Source organism: Geotrypetes seraphini, chromosome 2, assembly GCF_902459505.1.
Source record: "Geotrypetes seraphini chromosome 2, aGeoSer1.1, whole genome shotgun sequence".
Classification (NCBI taxonomy): domain Eukaryota; kingdom Metazoa; phylum Chordata; class Amphibia; order Gymnophiona; family Dermophiidae; genus Geotrypetes; species Geotrypetes seraphini.
In genome coordinates, this window is record NC_047085.1 from 8156160 (window position 1) to 8169966 (window position 13807).

Here is a 13807-nt window from a genome sequence, read left to right on the forward strand (position 1 = left end):
ACTATAAGCTCGGCAGAGCAGGGGCTGCCCATCTGTACAGTGCTGTGTACATCTAATAGCACTAGAGAATGCAGTAGATGAGATTAAGACTCAGTGGAACACATGGTTCATATCTGTTGATGTTTTGCATGTATCTAAAAAGAAAATGCATGTGCACTTAGTGATTATAAAAAGCTAAGGTTTATTATACAGAGCACATTATAAATGTTTACTAGTTCCATTCTGCTACACTCAGGGTGGTTAGATACAGGCTGGAGAAGGGAGGTTAGCTGTGCACGTCTATAATACAACTAGACGCTAACGGTTCTAGCTTGGCAAGAGTACCTTTCTATTGCTAGGTATACAGGAGTTTGCTCATTTCAGATGCTAATTGCCAGTGGGTCTAGCTGCTGGAAGTACAGCATTTTTTACACTGTCAAAGATAAATGGAGGAGCCCTGGTTCAATCCTTGAGTTAGATCTTCTGCATTCTGTGGAGGCAGGGGGGAGGGACTTGTGCTCATCCTTAAGGACAGCATCGATGACTGGGTCTAGATCCCATTATCTACCCCAGTGCTGATGCTCCAATAGTCAGATTAGGTACAGTGGAAGAGAGGGTCGATTAAACTGCAAAATAGCAATGGGTAACTGTGGAAACTCATGGCACCAGAAACCCAGCTCTTGCAGTCCCAGCCTCTCCCAGCAGGAGTCACTGTGGGGAATGGAATCCCACGGTTCCTGCAGTCTCAGCCTCTCCCAGCAGGAGTCTCTGTAAATGGTTTCAGGAATGCTGGATATGGGTTACTAAATCAGTAATTTTGACTAGATTTAATAATAGAAATGACAGAACTTTCACCGGGGTCTGCGGGGGGGAGTGCCTCACTGCGGACTTCAGGCAGTCACATTCCCCATCCTGCCTCTCTCCTATGGCTATGTACTGAAAGGTGAAAGAAACCTCGAAAAGAACCTAGTCAGACATATGGAACCAATGTGGAATCCATCATGCACGGGAAAAATGCAATTATGCCCTAGCAGTCACCTCAGCCACGCATGCATGCAAGCAAGCACATACATTAACACATGCATATGCACACATATTGTGTATCATTTGAAGTCTGAAATCCTGGAATTTTCCGTGATATGAGTAAGCCTCCCATGCTTTCTCATTTAGGGATGTGGATAGGGAAAAATAGTTCAGTTCCATTTTCAGTTCATTTGGCCTTTTCTCATATGGTCATACGTTTAAAGAAAAAAAGTGTACAAGCGTGTTTCAACTTTCTAACACATCAATAAGTGACTTAATTTTCGTTAATTTGTAGTTTAACGCACATTAAAGCAATTTAGAGTGAACCCAAAATTGTAAGGCACGCTAACAGACCAAATGCACATGAAATACTGCCTTTCATTCTGCTCCCTCCGATTCCTTTCATCTCTTCTTCTTACTCATCCTTTCTTCTCTCACTTCCTCGTTCCTTCTCTCTTCCCCATTCTCTGTTGTGGAAGGACATGACCTCCAGACCACACCCAGAAGTAGATGAGACCTTTCTTAGATTGATCTGAAGCTGTTGACAGCCCCAAGTCCTGCAGCATCCAAAGTTCCGGTCAAGGCTGGGCATTGAACCCCAGCTGTGATTGGCTAGCATGAGCATGTGTGTGTGTGTGTGTGTGTGTGTGTGTGTGTGTGTGCGTGTGTGCGTGCATTTCCATTTTGGCAGAGCCTGCCTTTGCCAAAACAGGCTGGTCATTCTTCAGAGGTCCAAGGAGGCCAGGGTCATGTTGGAGGATGTTCGGCGCTTTCTGTAAACACAAAGAAGATTTTAGAATGGTGTAGCTCAGGGGTGTCCAACCTTTTGGCTTCCCTGGGCCGCATTGACCGAAAAAAATGTTTCTGGGGCCGCACAAACACGCAAATGCTGCAGCAAGACAGAGGAGGGAGCCGGCAAGACGGTAAACACCCGGGGGCAGCAGAAGGTAACACTGCATCGCCCTCGACCGGGACCACACAATATACTTCACTGGGCCGCAGGTTGGACATCCCTGGTGTAGCCTAACAAACTGAGTAAATATAATTCTTTGTTCCAGGGGTTTCCTGTAAACTTCTCCCTCCCTATTTGCGGGGGTTAGGGGCAGAGCCGGCCCACGAATAGGGAAAATTCACGAATAACTTTTGAGCGGGCTCTGACCCACCCCCAGACCTTTCCTGGTGGGCTAGCAGTGAGGCAGGGCAGGAGCGATCTTCCTACCCTCCTGCCCCGTGCAGAGCCATTCTGCGAGTTCCCCTGGTCTCATGAGACGACTCTGCACGGGGCAGGAGTGTAGGAAGATCGCTTCTGCCCCATGTCACACCTAGCCCACCAGGTAAAGTCCATGCTCCTGGGGTGGCTGCTCACCTCTTCTGCCTCTGATCGCCCCCCTCCTCCAATTGCCTCCCTCCTCGCCCCGATCCAAGTCCCGGGGCCGTTGTTTTTCGATACGGGCTGCAACAAGCAATTCTCAGGGGGGAGGAAATAATTCACGAATAATCGAAACTGCGAACATCGAAACCACGAATAGGGAGGGGGAAATGTCTACCTCAGTTGACAGAAATTAATGCTTACTTTGAAATGCCAAGCAGATCTAGGTAGGTTCCCACCAGTGGTGTGAGGTGAGGGCTTTCAGGGGGGTTCAGTGAATCCCCAGCTCTACAGCCCTGCTTTTTTCATTTTTTGTTTGATTTGTTAACCAGTCAGACTGCATCAAACAAAAAGTAACCCCCCACCCCCTCTTGAGCTGGGGATTCTCCAAACCAGAACTTCTCTGTGTTTGGGGTGTTTTTACGGGAGGAGAAGGTATTTGGGAAATTTAAAAGCGAATTAAAAACCTTTTTATTTAAAGATGCATTTGCTACTTAATTAAATTTTATTATAAAGTGTTATTTTATTTTTTTATTTCTTTTTTTCTCTTCCCAGTTTCCTTTTGTATTTACCATGTATGTCCTTTCTTTACTATAAAAATGGATTTCATTCCCTCTTTCCTTTTGTTTATATTATAATTAATTAAGTGTATGTAATGTTTTTGTCTCCTTATGTATGCATATTTTATTGTACATCGCTTAGAAATCAGATTAAGCGATTGAACAAATCAATTAATAAACTTGAAACTTGAAACTTAAACTTGGTCTGAACAGACGGTCCCGACTTCTCATCTGGATGGCAGAAAGACAGTAACCCCTGAAGCAGAAGTGCAAAACGGAGATTTCCCGTCGGGTTTACTGGCTGTGGTGTCTGGAGGGTGAAGCACCGAGCGAAGTGCTCTGTGAACTGCTAAGTTTCTCTGTCTTTTTCTGCTTTGGGATTTTTTTGAAGTTGTTAGTGACTTTATGTTATTGTACAGATCTTGGTCACACAATTTGGTTTTTGATTTTGGCGTGCCTTTGTATGTGGATGGTTCCTCTGAGGGCTGCGACAAGCTTTTCCACCTATAATAACCACCACATGTGTGCAAGTACAAGTATTTCTAACCTTTGAGTGTTTTCTAGAAAGTGGAGGTTTTTTGCCAAATGGAGCTGAACTGAGGCTTTTTCTCCACTTTTCTTTGTTCATTTTCTGATTTTGAGTGCTCAGGTTGTGTATGTGTGAGCCCATGTGTGTGGGGGTGGGGTGTGCGGCCCTTTTTCCATTTAGGACATAGGGCTAGATTCACGAACCTGCCCCATCTGGGTAGGTCCGATGAATTCAGGAAACTTCAATAGGCAGATGGGGGCGATCAAATTCAGAGCAGTGCCCTGACTGCACACCACTGGTTCCCACCCATCCAACTGTCTATTTATTTCTTTAATTTGCATGATCTTGGAATATATCATCAATCATAAAACACAGCCCTAATAAACTTGAAACGAACTGCAGAAAACACTGCAGGAGTGCTGGATGTGGAGGGGAGTTCACAACTCCTGTAGTCCCAGCATCTCCCAGCAGAGGTCACTCTATTAAATGGCCCAGGAGCACTTTCAAGTTTATTAAATACACTTAATAGACCGCCCATTGCGGAACAACTGAGCGGTTTACAAATATTAATTACAATGATATGAGCTTCCAGAGGGTGTGATAGGACAGAGCACGATATCGGGGTTCAAGAAAGGATTAGGTAAATTCCTGAAGGAAAAAGGGATAGAAGGGTATAGATAGAAAAATACTATACAGGTCCTGGACCTGATGGGCTGCCGCATGGGCGGACGGCTGGGCATGATGGATCTATGGTCTGACCCAGCAAAGGCACTGCTTATGTTCTTATAGAGAAAATATAAAGTGGATTAAAAGCCAAATAAAGGAAGAGTTAGAAAGAGAAAGATATACAATCTTTGATAAGATAGTTAGGTTGGGAAGGTTGGGAAGGTTCCTGCAGACCCAGCCTCCCTCAGCAGGAGTCACTATAGGGAATAGTGCAAGAGTACTGGGTGTGGAGAGTTCGTACTTCCTGCAGTCCCAGCTTCTTCCAGCAGGAGTCACTCTAAAGAATGCTGCCATCATTTATCATGTAACATTACATCATGGGCTGATTTACTCCAGGGTCAATCGCTGTAACACGACCCACAGGTAGCTGATACATTTGCTGTTGAACACAGTCACTAACTCTGCAGAATCACTTTATCATACAAATTCCCCAATTTTGCCTCTCCGGGGTCCGATTCATACCTGACATTGCTTTAGTCCTTCCAGTGTCCACTACTGTAAGCTTCACCTCTCCTGTGTCCGAGGTCAAAGAGTACCTGGATCTGGAACAGCGATCGCCGGAGTGCGTCCGACGCAGCACAGGCTGGGAGACAGGGAGACGCTCTGTTACATTCACAGGCAATTGAGAGAGTGAGAGAACACCCCCACTCCATTACTAAGAATGACAAATGCAGCCCATAAGTAACGTGGGGCTAGTGTCAGATATTTATTCAGCCAACGGCGTTATCCCCAGAAATTCTAAGCCGGGTCACGTCCAGGCTCTGACACTGAATTTCTGGGGATAACACCAGAGGTGAAAACACGGTTCATAGACAACCCCGCGAAAGACAAAGGCGCGCGCCGACAACTGAGCGCAAGACGGAGGCGCGCGCCGAAGAAAATTACAGTTTTTAGGGGATCCGACGGGGGGTTTTGTTAGGGAGCCCCCCCCAGTTTACTTAATAGAGATCGCGCGGTGTTATGGGGGGTTTGGGGGGTTGTAACCGTCCACATTTTACTGTAAACTTAACTTTTTCCCTAAAAACAGGGAAAAAGTGAAGTTTTCAGTAAAATGTGGGGGGTTACAACCCCCCAAACCCCCCACAGCGCCCCCACAACGCGGCACGATCTCTATTAAGTAAAGTGGGGGGTTCCCCCCACACGCCCCCCCCCCCGTCGGAGCCCTAAAAACAGTAATTTTCTGCGGCGCGCACCCCCGCACTGCGCTCAATTGTCTGGGCGCGCCTTTGTCCCGGCGCGCTTTTTGACCTGACACCGAAAACACAGCCGCTTAAGTGCGATACTCGGCACGCAACTGACTACGAAGAACCGCATCAAGACAGGACTGCATAAAACACAGACCTATTATGCCGTTATCTTAGCCGCTTAAGGGTCGACTCTGCTCTGGAACGCCCACAAAAGAGCTGGTTCTTGCTTAGACATTTTTTGGTGGCACTGTCCAACTAAGGAGAGCTGGATATGCCCGGTTGGTTTGTTTATTCATTTATATCCTGCCCTTACCCAAACTGACATATAAAATCATAACATTACATCACAAAATACACAAATCGTCAGCAATAAATGCTTCCACAGTTCAATGCAAAACAATACAAACCATAAAATACAGCGGCGACCAAGACCTTATTATCATCGTCTCCTTAATAACATAATTTCACCCCTTGTATTTCGTCTGCTGCATTCCCTCAGCCCTACACAATGGAATATACTATCCCTTGACACCGTCAGTTTCAATTGCTTCACAGATGGAATTTGTAACTCCAAGTGTTCTACAGATCGAAGTAACGAGGCGCCCCTGGTGTTATTCTCTGGACGGCTCCTTCCTCCTCACTGCCGCAGTGTGCAGACGGCGGACTCCTCGCACGTCCCGGGCCTCATCTGGAAGCATTCCCTCTGACGTTGCAACGTCAGAAAGAAGGCTTCCGGTCCAGGCGCAGGACGTGCGTAGGAGCCGCTGCCTGCGGCTTTGTGCACACTGCAGCAGTTAGAAGGGAGCTGGCCAAAAGAGAACACCGGGGGCGGCAATGAAAACACAGCATCACACTGTGGGCCGCATAAAATGGACAGGTGGGCCTTGAGTTTGACACTTGTGATCTAAAGGCATTTAAATAGCGTGCTAAGGCGGTGGCTGTCGCCAGAAGGATGCTAGGCTGTATAGAAAGAGAAGAAGGGAGGCGTTGATGTCCCTGAATAGGTCGTTGATGGAGTAGTCTGTTCAGTTTTGGAGGCCGTAACTGGTGAAGGATATAAAAAGACTTGAAACGGTCCAGAGGAAGGCGACGAAAATAGTAAGGGCTTTGAACCAAAAGAAGTATGAGAAGAGACTGGAAGACCTAAACATGTATACTCAAGAGGAGAGGAGGGACAGGGGAGATATGATACAGACATTTAAAGACTTGAAAGGTATTGATATAGAAACAAATCTTTTCTGGAGAAGAAAAGGAAATGGTAAAACTAGAGGGCATAATTTGAGATTCCAGGGAGGAAGACTTGGGAGCAATGTTAGGAAATTTGTCTTCACGGAGAGGGTGGTAGATGCCTGGAATGTCCTCCCAAGGGACGTGGTGGAGAGGAAAACTAAGGCCGGTACTGGAGAGACCTACACGGTCTGTGTCTCATATGTGGTGATGTGATGTAGGGTGGGCTGGGGAGGGAATCAATGGGAACTCCACTAACTTGGAACAGGAGGATGTTACTGGCCTGCAAACAACAGGATGGTTGGACGGCAACTTCAGCAGTTGGAACCTGGGACAATACCAGACTTTACAGTCTACGGCCCAGAAATATCAAAGAAGAGACGAGTTAATCTAATCATGTATTTGTAATGGGTATAGCTAATGGGCAGATTGGATGGACCATTGGTCTTTATCTGCTATCACTTACTTTGTTACTATGTTTTTATGTGCATAAAATAAGGTCAGCAATCAAGCCTTTGTTACCGTTTGGATCTTCTTATGTTTGCAAACTTGGATTTTCAGCTCTGACAGAAATTAAACCGAAAAAAAGATGGTGGATGATGAAATGCGTGTTTGCAAATGGTAGGGGTTATTAGAGGAGGAGACACGGGATGCTGCAGATGGGCAAACTGGATGGGCCATTTGGCCTTTATCTGACATCATGTTTCTCTGTTTCTATAACCATAAAGCTCTCTGACCTCACAATGCAGGTGTAAGGAGCCTTAGCCAATAGGAAGAGGAGATGCAAATATTAAGAGCCTTAGCCAATAGGGAGAGGAGGAGATAGTGGATGCTGCGGATGGACCATTTGGCCTTTATCTGCCATCATGTTTCTATAACCATAAAGCTCTCTGACCTCACAATGCAGGTGTAAGGAGCCTTAGCCAATAGGAAGAGGAGATGCAAATGTTAAGAGCCTTAGCCAATAGGGATGCTGCGGATGGGCTTTGTCTGCCATCTGTTAGTGTGCATTAGGGTGGCAGAGACAGGGGGGTCCTCTCTAATTACCAGGAACGGCTGGATAAGTTGCAGCTGTACTCCCGTACGAGGAACGCAGAGAGTGGGGTGACATGATCGAGACATTCAAGTATCTCACGGGCCGCATCGAGGTGGAAGAAGATATCTTCTTTTTCAAGGGTCCTGCGGCAACAAGGGGGCATCCGTGGAAAATCAGTGGCGGGAAACTTCACGGGGTCACCAGGAAATTCTTTTTCACTGAAAGGGTGGTTGATCGCTGGAATAGTCTTCCACTTCAGGTTATTGAGGCCAGCAGCGTGCCTGATTTTAAGGCCAAATGGGATAGACACGTGGGATCTATTCACAGAGAAAGGTAGGGGAGGGTCATTGGGGTGGGCAGACTAGATGGGCCGTGGCCCTTATCTGCCGTCTGTTTCTATGTTTCTATGTCCTCCTTACTCTTAATGCCACCCGTCGGATGCTCACCTTCATGGGCAGGGGGCTGCTGGGGGCTGAGGCACTGCTGTACAGACTTAGGCTGGAGTTAGACCTGCTGGGAGACATCACCTTGGACTGGTTACCAGCACATCTGAGTAGCGTTCCGGCAAAGGATTCCCTGGACAGGTATTTCTCATTAATCTTCAGGTTGGTTCTTCCTTTTACTGTTCAGAGATATAGCACAGATTTCAGTCAATCGGCATGACGCATATATCGGGCAGTTAGCATTAGTTTAAATTAGGGTTACCAGACGTCCAGATTTCCCCGATGGCTTTTCAAAACCCTGCACTTTGTCCAGGTTTTGAAAAACTTCAGTCAAAATCACAGAAAGGGGCATCTGCGCATGCGCGGACGTAACGCGGTGATGTCATTGGGTCATGTCCACACATGCAGTCTGGGGGCAGGGCTGGGGCTGTGGGTCTGGATTTCCCTATTTTAAATGCCAGTCAGACCCCTACCCAGTTTTCTCACTGAGGGCCGATGTGGAAAATTTCCTGTATAGTTACTGCGGGTTTTGCTATGGGAAAGCAATGGAGAAAAGGCTTCAGCATGGAAATCCTTACCACAATTGTATCTCAATCGATTCTGCGTCATACAAAACATAAAAAAGAAGCTTTGTCTGCACAACTACCATCATAAAATTCACACCAGGATTAGGGACACCATAGAAAGGTTGGTTGTGAGCAGTGGGTATCTAGTAGCCTAACCTGCAGATAAGTTTGGATAAGTTCCTGGAGGAAAAATCTATAGTCTGTTATTGAGGAAAACACGGGGGAAACCACTGCTTGCCCTGGATCGGTAGCATGGAATGTTGCTACTTTTTGGGGTTCTGGAATCTTTCTACTCAGAGATTCTGGAATGTTGCTACTCTTTGGGGTTCTGGAACTTACTACTCAGAGATTCTGGAATGTTGCTACTCTTTGGGGTTCCGGAATCTTACTACTCAGAGATTCCGGAATGTTGCTACTCTTTGGGGTTCCGGAATCTTGCTACTCAGAGATTCAGAATGTTGCTACTCTTTGGGTTTTGGCCAGGTACTAGTGACCTGGACTGGCCACCGTGAGAACGGGCTACTGGGCTTGATGGACCATTGGTCTGACCCAGTAAGGCTATTCTTAGGTTCTTATGCATCAGCCCCGTCTCCAAAACCCAACATGCAGTTCAAAAGATTGGCCTGGTAGTCTAGTGGCCTGCCCTCCTTCCTTCCATAGTCCTGGTAAAGGCCTAGTTCTCCTTCTCAAGACCACGAAGCTAAGTGCATTTATTAAATTATATCTGAATGTTTCAAAAAGTAAGTTTAAAAGGATTATTAACGTTAACAGAAAAATTAAATTATTGGGTTGAGAATCTATAACGAACTGATACACAAAGCTTGAGGCAATGAAGTGTTTGAGCCTCGAGTGGTGTTGCTGAGGTTCAGGGATAAGTTTGGAGATTCGAGGATTGCATACCTTGATTTTAATCTTTTTTCCAAATTTAAGTCACCATTTTGTTCTTCATAATAGTCTCTACCATTTTGCCCAATAAATTATATGAAATTGACACTTTCATCCTCCTTATCGCCAATGATACAAACAGAATTTTGGCCAGATGATTATTACCCTTAGAAAAGAGTAATTATCTCGCCTTTTGTACATACGGCATAGTAAGAGTTTCATTCACCTACCTCTGCAAGGGTCGTTCTTCACCAAGAACTCATCCAGGGCAATCCATCCTCCACCAACCCTCACCATCAGTGTACTTCGCAAGATACGGACCATTCTCAGCTGCTGTGACTCGCCAAACTGCAGGAGAGAAGAATATGTCACGAAAACCACTGTATGCAAACTGAGATCTTGCCCTAGATTCAAGGATATAGCCCTGGAAGAAGAGATCCACGTGTGGTCTCAGAGATTCCTTCAACTCCAGATTCAGAGAACCAACCCTACTGTCAAAGTCTACACAATTCTGAGTGAAGTAGAACGGGTACAATTGGATCAATTTTTCAGTCCGTCAAAAATGACAAAGACTAGGGGACACTCAATGAAGTTACAGGGAAATACTCTTAAAACCAATAGGAGGAAATTTTTTTTCACTCAAAGAATAGTTAAGCTCTGGAACGCGTTGCCAGAGGTTGTGGTAAGAGCGGATAGCATAGCTGGTTTTAAGAAAGGTTTGGACAAGTTCCTGGAGGAAAAGTCCATAGTCTGTTATTGAGAAAGACATGGGGGAAGCCACTGCTTGTCCTGGGATCAGTAGCATAGAATGTTTCTACTCTTTGGGGTTCCGGAATCTTTTGTTACTCTTTGGGATTCTAAAATGTTGCTATTCTGTAGGATTCTGAATGGAATGTTGCTACTCTCTTGGGATTCTAAAATCTTGTTACTCTCTGGGATTCCGTAATATTGCTATTCTTTGAGATTCTATATTTTGGGATTCTAGAATCTTGATAACCTCTGGGATTCCGTAATCTTGTTATTCTTTGAGATTCTGTATGGAATGTTGCTACTCTCTGGGGATTCTAAAATCTTGTTACTCTCTGGGATTCCGGAATCTTGCTATTCTTTGAGATTCTGTATGGAATGTTGCTACTCTCTGGGGATTCTAAAATCTTGTTACTCTCTGGGATTCCGGAATCTTGCTATTCTTTGAGATTCTGTATGGAATGTTGCTACTCTCTGGGATTTCAGAATCTTGCTATTCTTTGAGATTCTGTATGGAATCTTGCTACTCTTTGGGATTCTAGAATCTTGATAACCTCTGGGATTCCGTAATCTTGTTATTCTTTGAGATTCTGTATGGAATGTTGCTACTCTCTGGGGATTCTAAAATCTTGTTACTCTCTGGGATTCCGGAATCTTGCTATTCTTTGAGATTCTGTATGGAATGTTGCTACTCTCTGGGGATTCTAAAATCTTGTTACTCTCTGGGATTCCGGAATCTTGCTATTCTTTGAGATTCTGTATGGAATGTTGCTACTCTCTGGGATTTCAGAATCTTGCTATTCTTTGAGATTCTGTATGGAATGTTGCTCTCTTTGGGATTCTAGAATCTTGATAATCTCTGGGATTCCGGAATCTTGCTATTCTTTGAGATTCTGTATGGAATGTTGCTACTCTCTGGGGATTCTAAAATCTTGTTACTCTCTGGGATTCCGATCTTGCTATTCTTTGAGATTCTGTATGGAATGTTGCTACTCTCTGGGATTTCAGAATCTTGCTATTCTTTGAGATTCTGTATGGAATCTTGCTACTCTTTGGGATTCTAGAATCTTGATAATCTCTGGGATTCCGGAATCTTGCTATTCTTTGAGATTCTGTATGGAATGTTGCTACTCTCTGGGGATTCTAGAATCTTGTTACTCTCTGGGATTCCGTAATCTTGTTATTCTTTGAGATTCTGTATGGAATGTTGCTACTCTCTGGGGATTCTAAAATCTTGTTACTCTCTGGGATTCCGGAATCTTGTTATTCTTTGAGATTCTGTATGGAATGTTGCTACTCTCTGGGATTTCAGAATCTTGCTATTCTTTGAGATTCTGTATGGAATCTTGCTACTCTTTGGGATTCTAGAATCTTGATAATCTCTGGGATTCCGGAATCTTGCTATTCTTTGAGATTCTGTATGGAATGTTGCTACTCTCTGGGGATTCTAAAATCTTGTTACTCTCTGGGATTCCGGAATCTTGCTATTCTTTGAGATTCTGTATGGAATGTTGCTACTCTCTGGGATTTCAGAATCTTGCTATTCTTTGAGATTCTGTATGGAATCTTGCTACTCTTTGGGATTCTAGAATCTTGATAATCTCTGGGATTCCGGAATCTTGCTATTCTTTGAGATTCTGTATGGAATGTTGCTACTCTCTGGGGATTCTAGAATCTTGTTACTCTCTGGGATTCCGGAATCTTGCTATTCTTTGAGATTCTGTATGGAATGTTGCTACTCTCTGGGGATTCTAAAATCTTGTTACTCTCTGGGATTCCGGAATCTTGCTATTCTTTGAGATTCTGTATGGAATGTTGCTACTCTCTGGGATTTCAGAATCTTGCTATTCTTTGAGATTCTGTATGGAATCTTGCTACTCTTTGGGATTCTAGAATCTTGATAACCTCTGGGATTCCGTAATCTTGTTATTCTTTGAGATTCTGTATGGAATGTTGCTACTCTCTGGGGATTCTAAAATCTTGTTACTCTCTGGGATTCCGGAATCTTGCTATTCTTTGAGATTCTGTATGGAATGTTGCTACTCTCTGGGGATTCTAAAATCTTGTTACTCTCTGGGATTCCGGAATCTTGCTATTCTTTGAGATTCTGTATGGAATGTTGCTACTCTCTGGGGATTCTAAAATCTTGTTACTCTCTGGGATTCCGGAATCTTGCTATTCTTTGAGATTCTGTATGGAATGTTGCTACTCTCTGGGATTTCAGAATCTTGCTATTCTTTGAGATTCTGTATGGAATCTTGCTACTCTTTGGGATTCTAGAATCTTGATAACCTCTGGGATTCCGTAATCTTGTTATTCTTTGAGATTCTGTATGGAATGTTGCTACTCTCTGGGGATTCTAAAATCTTGTTACTCTCTGGGATTCCGGAATCTTGCTATTCTTTGAGATTCTGTATGGAATGTTGCTACTCTCTGGGATTTCAGAATCTTGCTATTCTTTGAGATTCTGTATGGAATCTTGCTACTCTTTGGGATTCTAGAATCTTGATAACCTCTGGGATTCCGTAATCTTGTTATTCTTTGAGATTCTGTATGGAATGTTGCTACTCTCTGGGGATTCTAAAATCTTGTTACTCTCTGGGATTCCGGAATCTTGCTATTCTTTGAGATTCTGTATGGAATGTTGCTACTCTCTGGGATTTCAGAATCTTGCTATTCTTTGAGATTCTGTATGGAATGTTGCTCTCTTTGGGATTCTAGAATCTTGATAATCTCTGGGATTCCGGAATCTTGCTATTCTTTGAGATTCTGTATGGAATGTTGCTACTCTCTGGGGATTCTAAAATCTTGTTACTCTCTGGGATTCCGGAATCTTGCTATTCTTTGAGATTCTGTATGGAATGTTGCTACTCTCTGGGATTTCAGAATCTTGCTATTCTTTGAGATTCTGTATGGAATCTTGCTACTCTTTGGGATTCTAGAATCTTGATAATCTCTGGGATTCCGGAATCTTGCTATTCTTTGAGATTCTGTATGGAATGTTGCTACTCTCTGGGGATTCTAGAATCTTGTTACTCTCTGGGATTCCGTAATCTTGTTATTCTTTGAGATTCTGTATGGAATGTTGCTACTCTCTGGGGATTCTAAAATCTTGTTACTCTCTGGGATTCCGGAATCTTGCTATTCTTTGAGATTCTGTATGGAATGTTGCTACTCTTTGGGATTTCAGAATCTTGCTATTCTTTGAGATTCTGTATGGAATCTTGCTACTCTTTGGGATTCTAGAATCTTGATAATCTCTGGGATTCCGGAATCTTGCTATTCTTTGAGATTCTGTATGGAATGTTGCTACTCTCTGGGGATTCTAAAATCTTGTTACTCTCTGGGATTCCGGAATCTTGCTATTCTTTGAGATTCTGTATGGAATGTTGCTACTCTCTGGGATTTCAGAATCTTGCTATTCTTTGAGATTCTGTATGGAATCTTGCTACTCTTTGGGATTCTAGAATCTTGATAATCTCTGGGATTCCGGAATCTTGCTATTCTTTGAGATTCTGTATGGAATGTTG

General features: G+C 44.0%; 1 protein-coding gene across 1 annotated transcript in view; it reads right to left on the bottom strand.

Moving 5' to 3' along the window:
* Nucleotides 1-1627: 1627 nt before the first annotated feature.
* The window catches only part of PLEC (plectin), a 523889-nt gene continuing 511709 nt past the window's right edge, over nucleotides 1628-13807 (bottom strand). Inside the window, 4 exon segments of the mRNA XM_033935291.1 lie at nucleotides 1628-1775; nucleotides 4649-4769; nucleotides 8083-8258; nucleotides 9761-9878. Coding sequence (XP_033791182.1) covers nucleotides 1750-1775; nucleotides 4649-4769; nucleotides 8083-8258; nucleotides 9761-9878 — 441 coding nt within the window. The 3' untranslated portion in view covers nucleotides 1628-1749.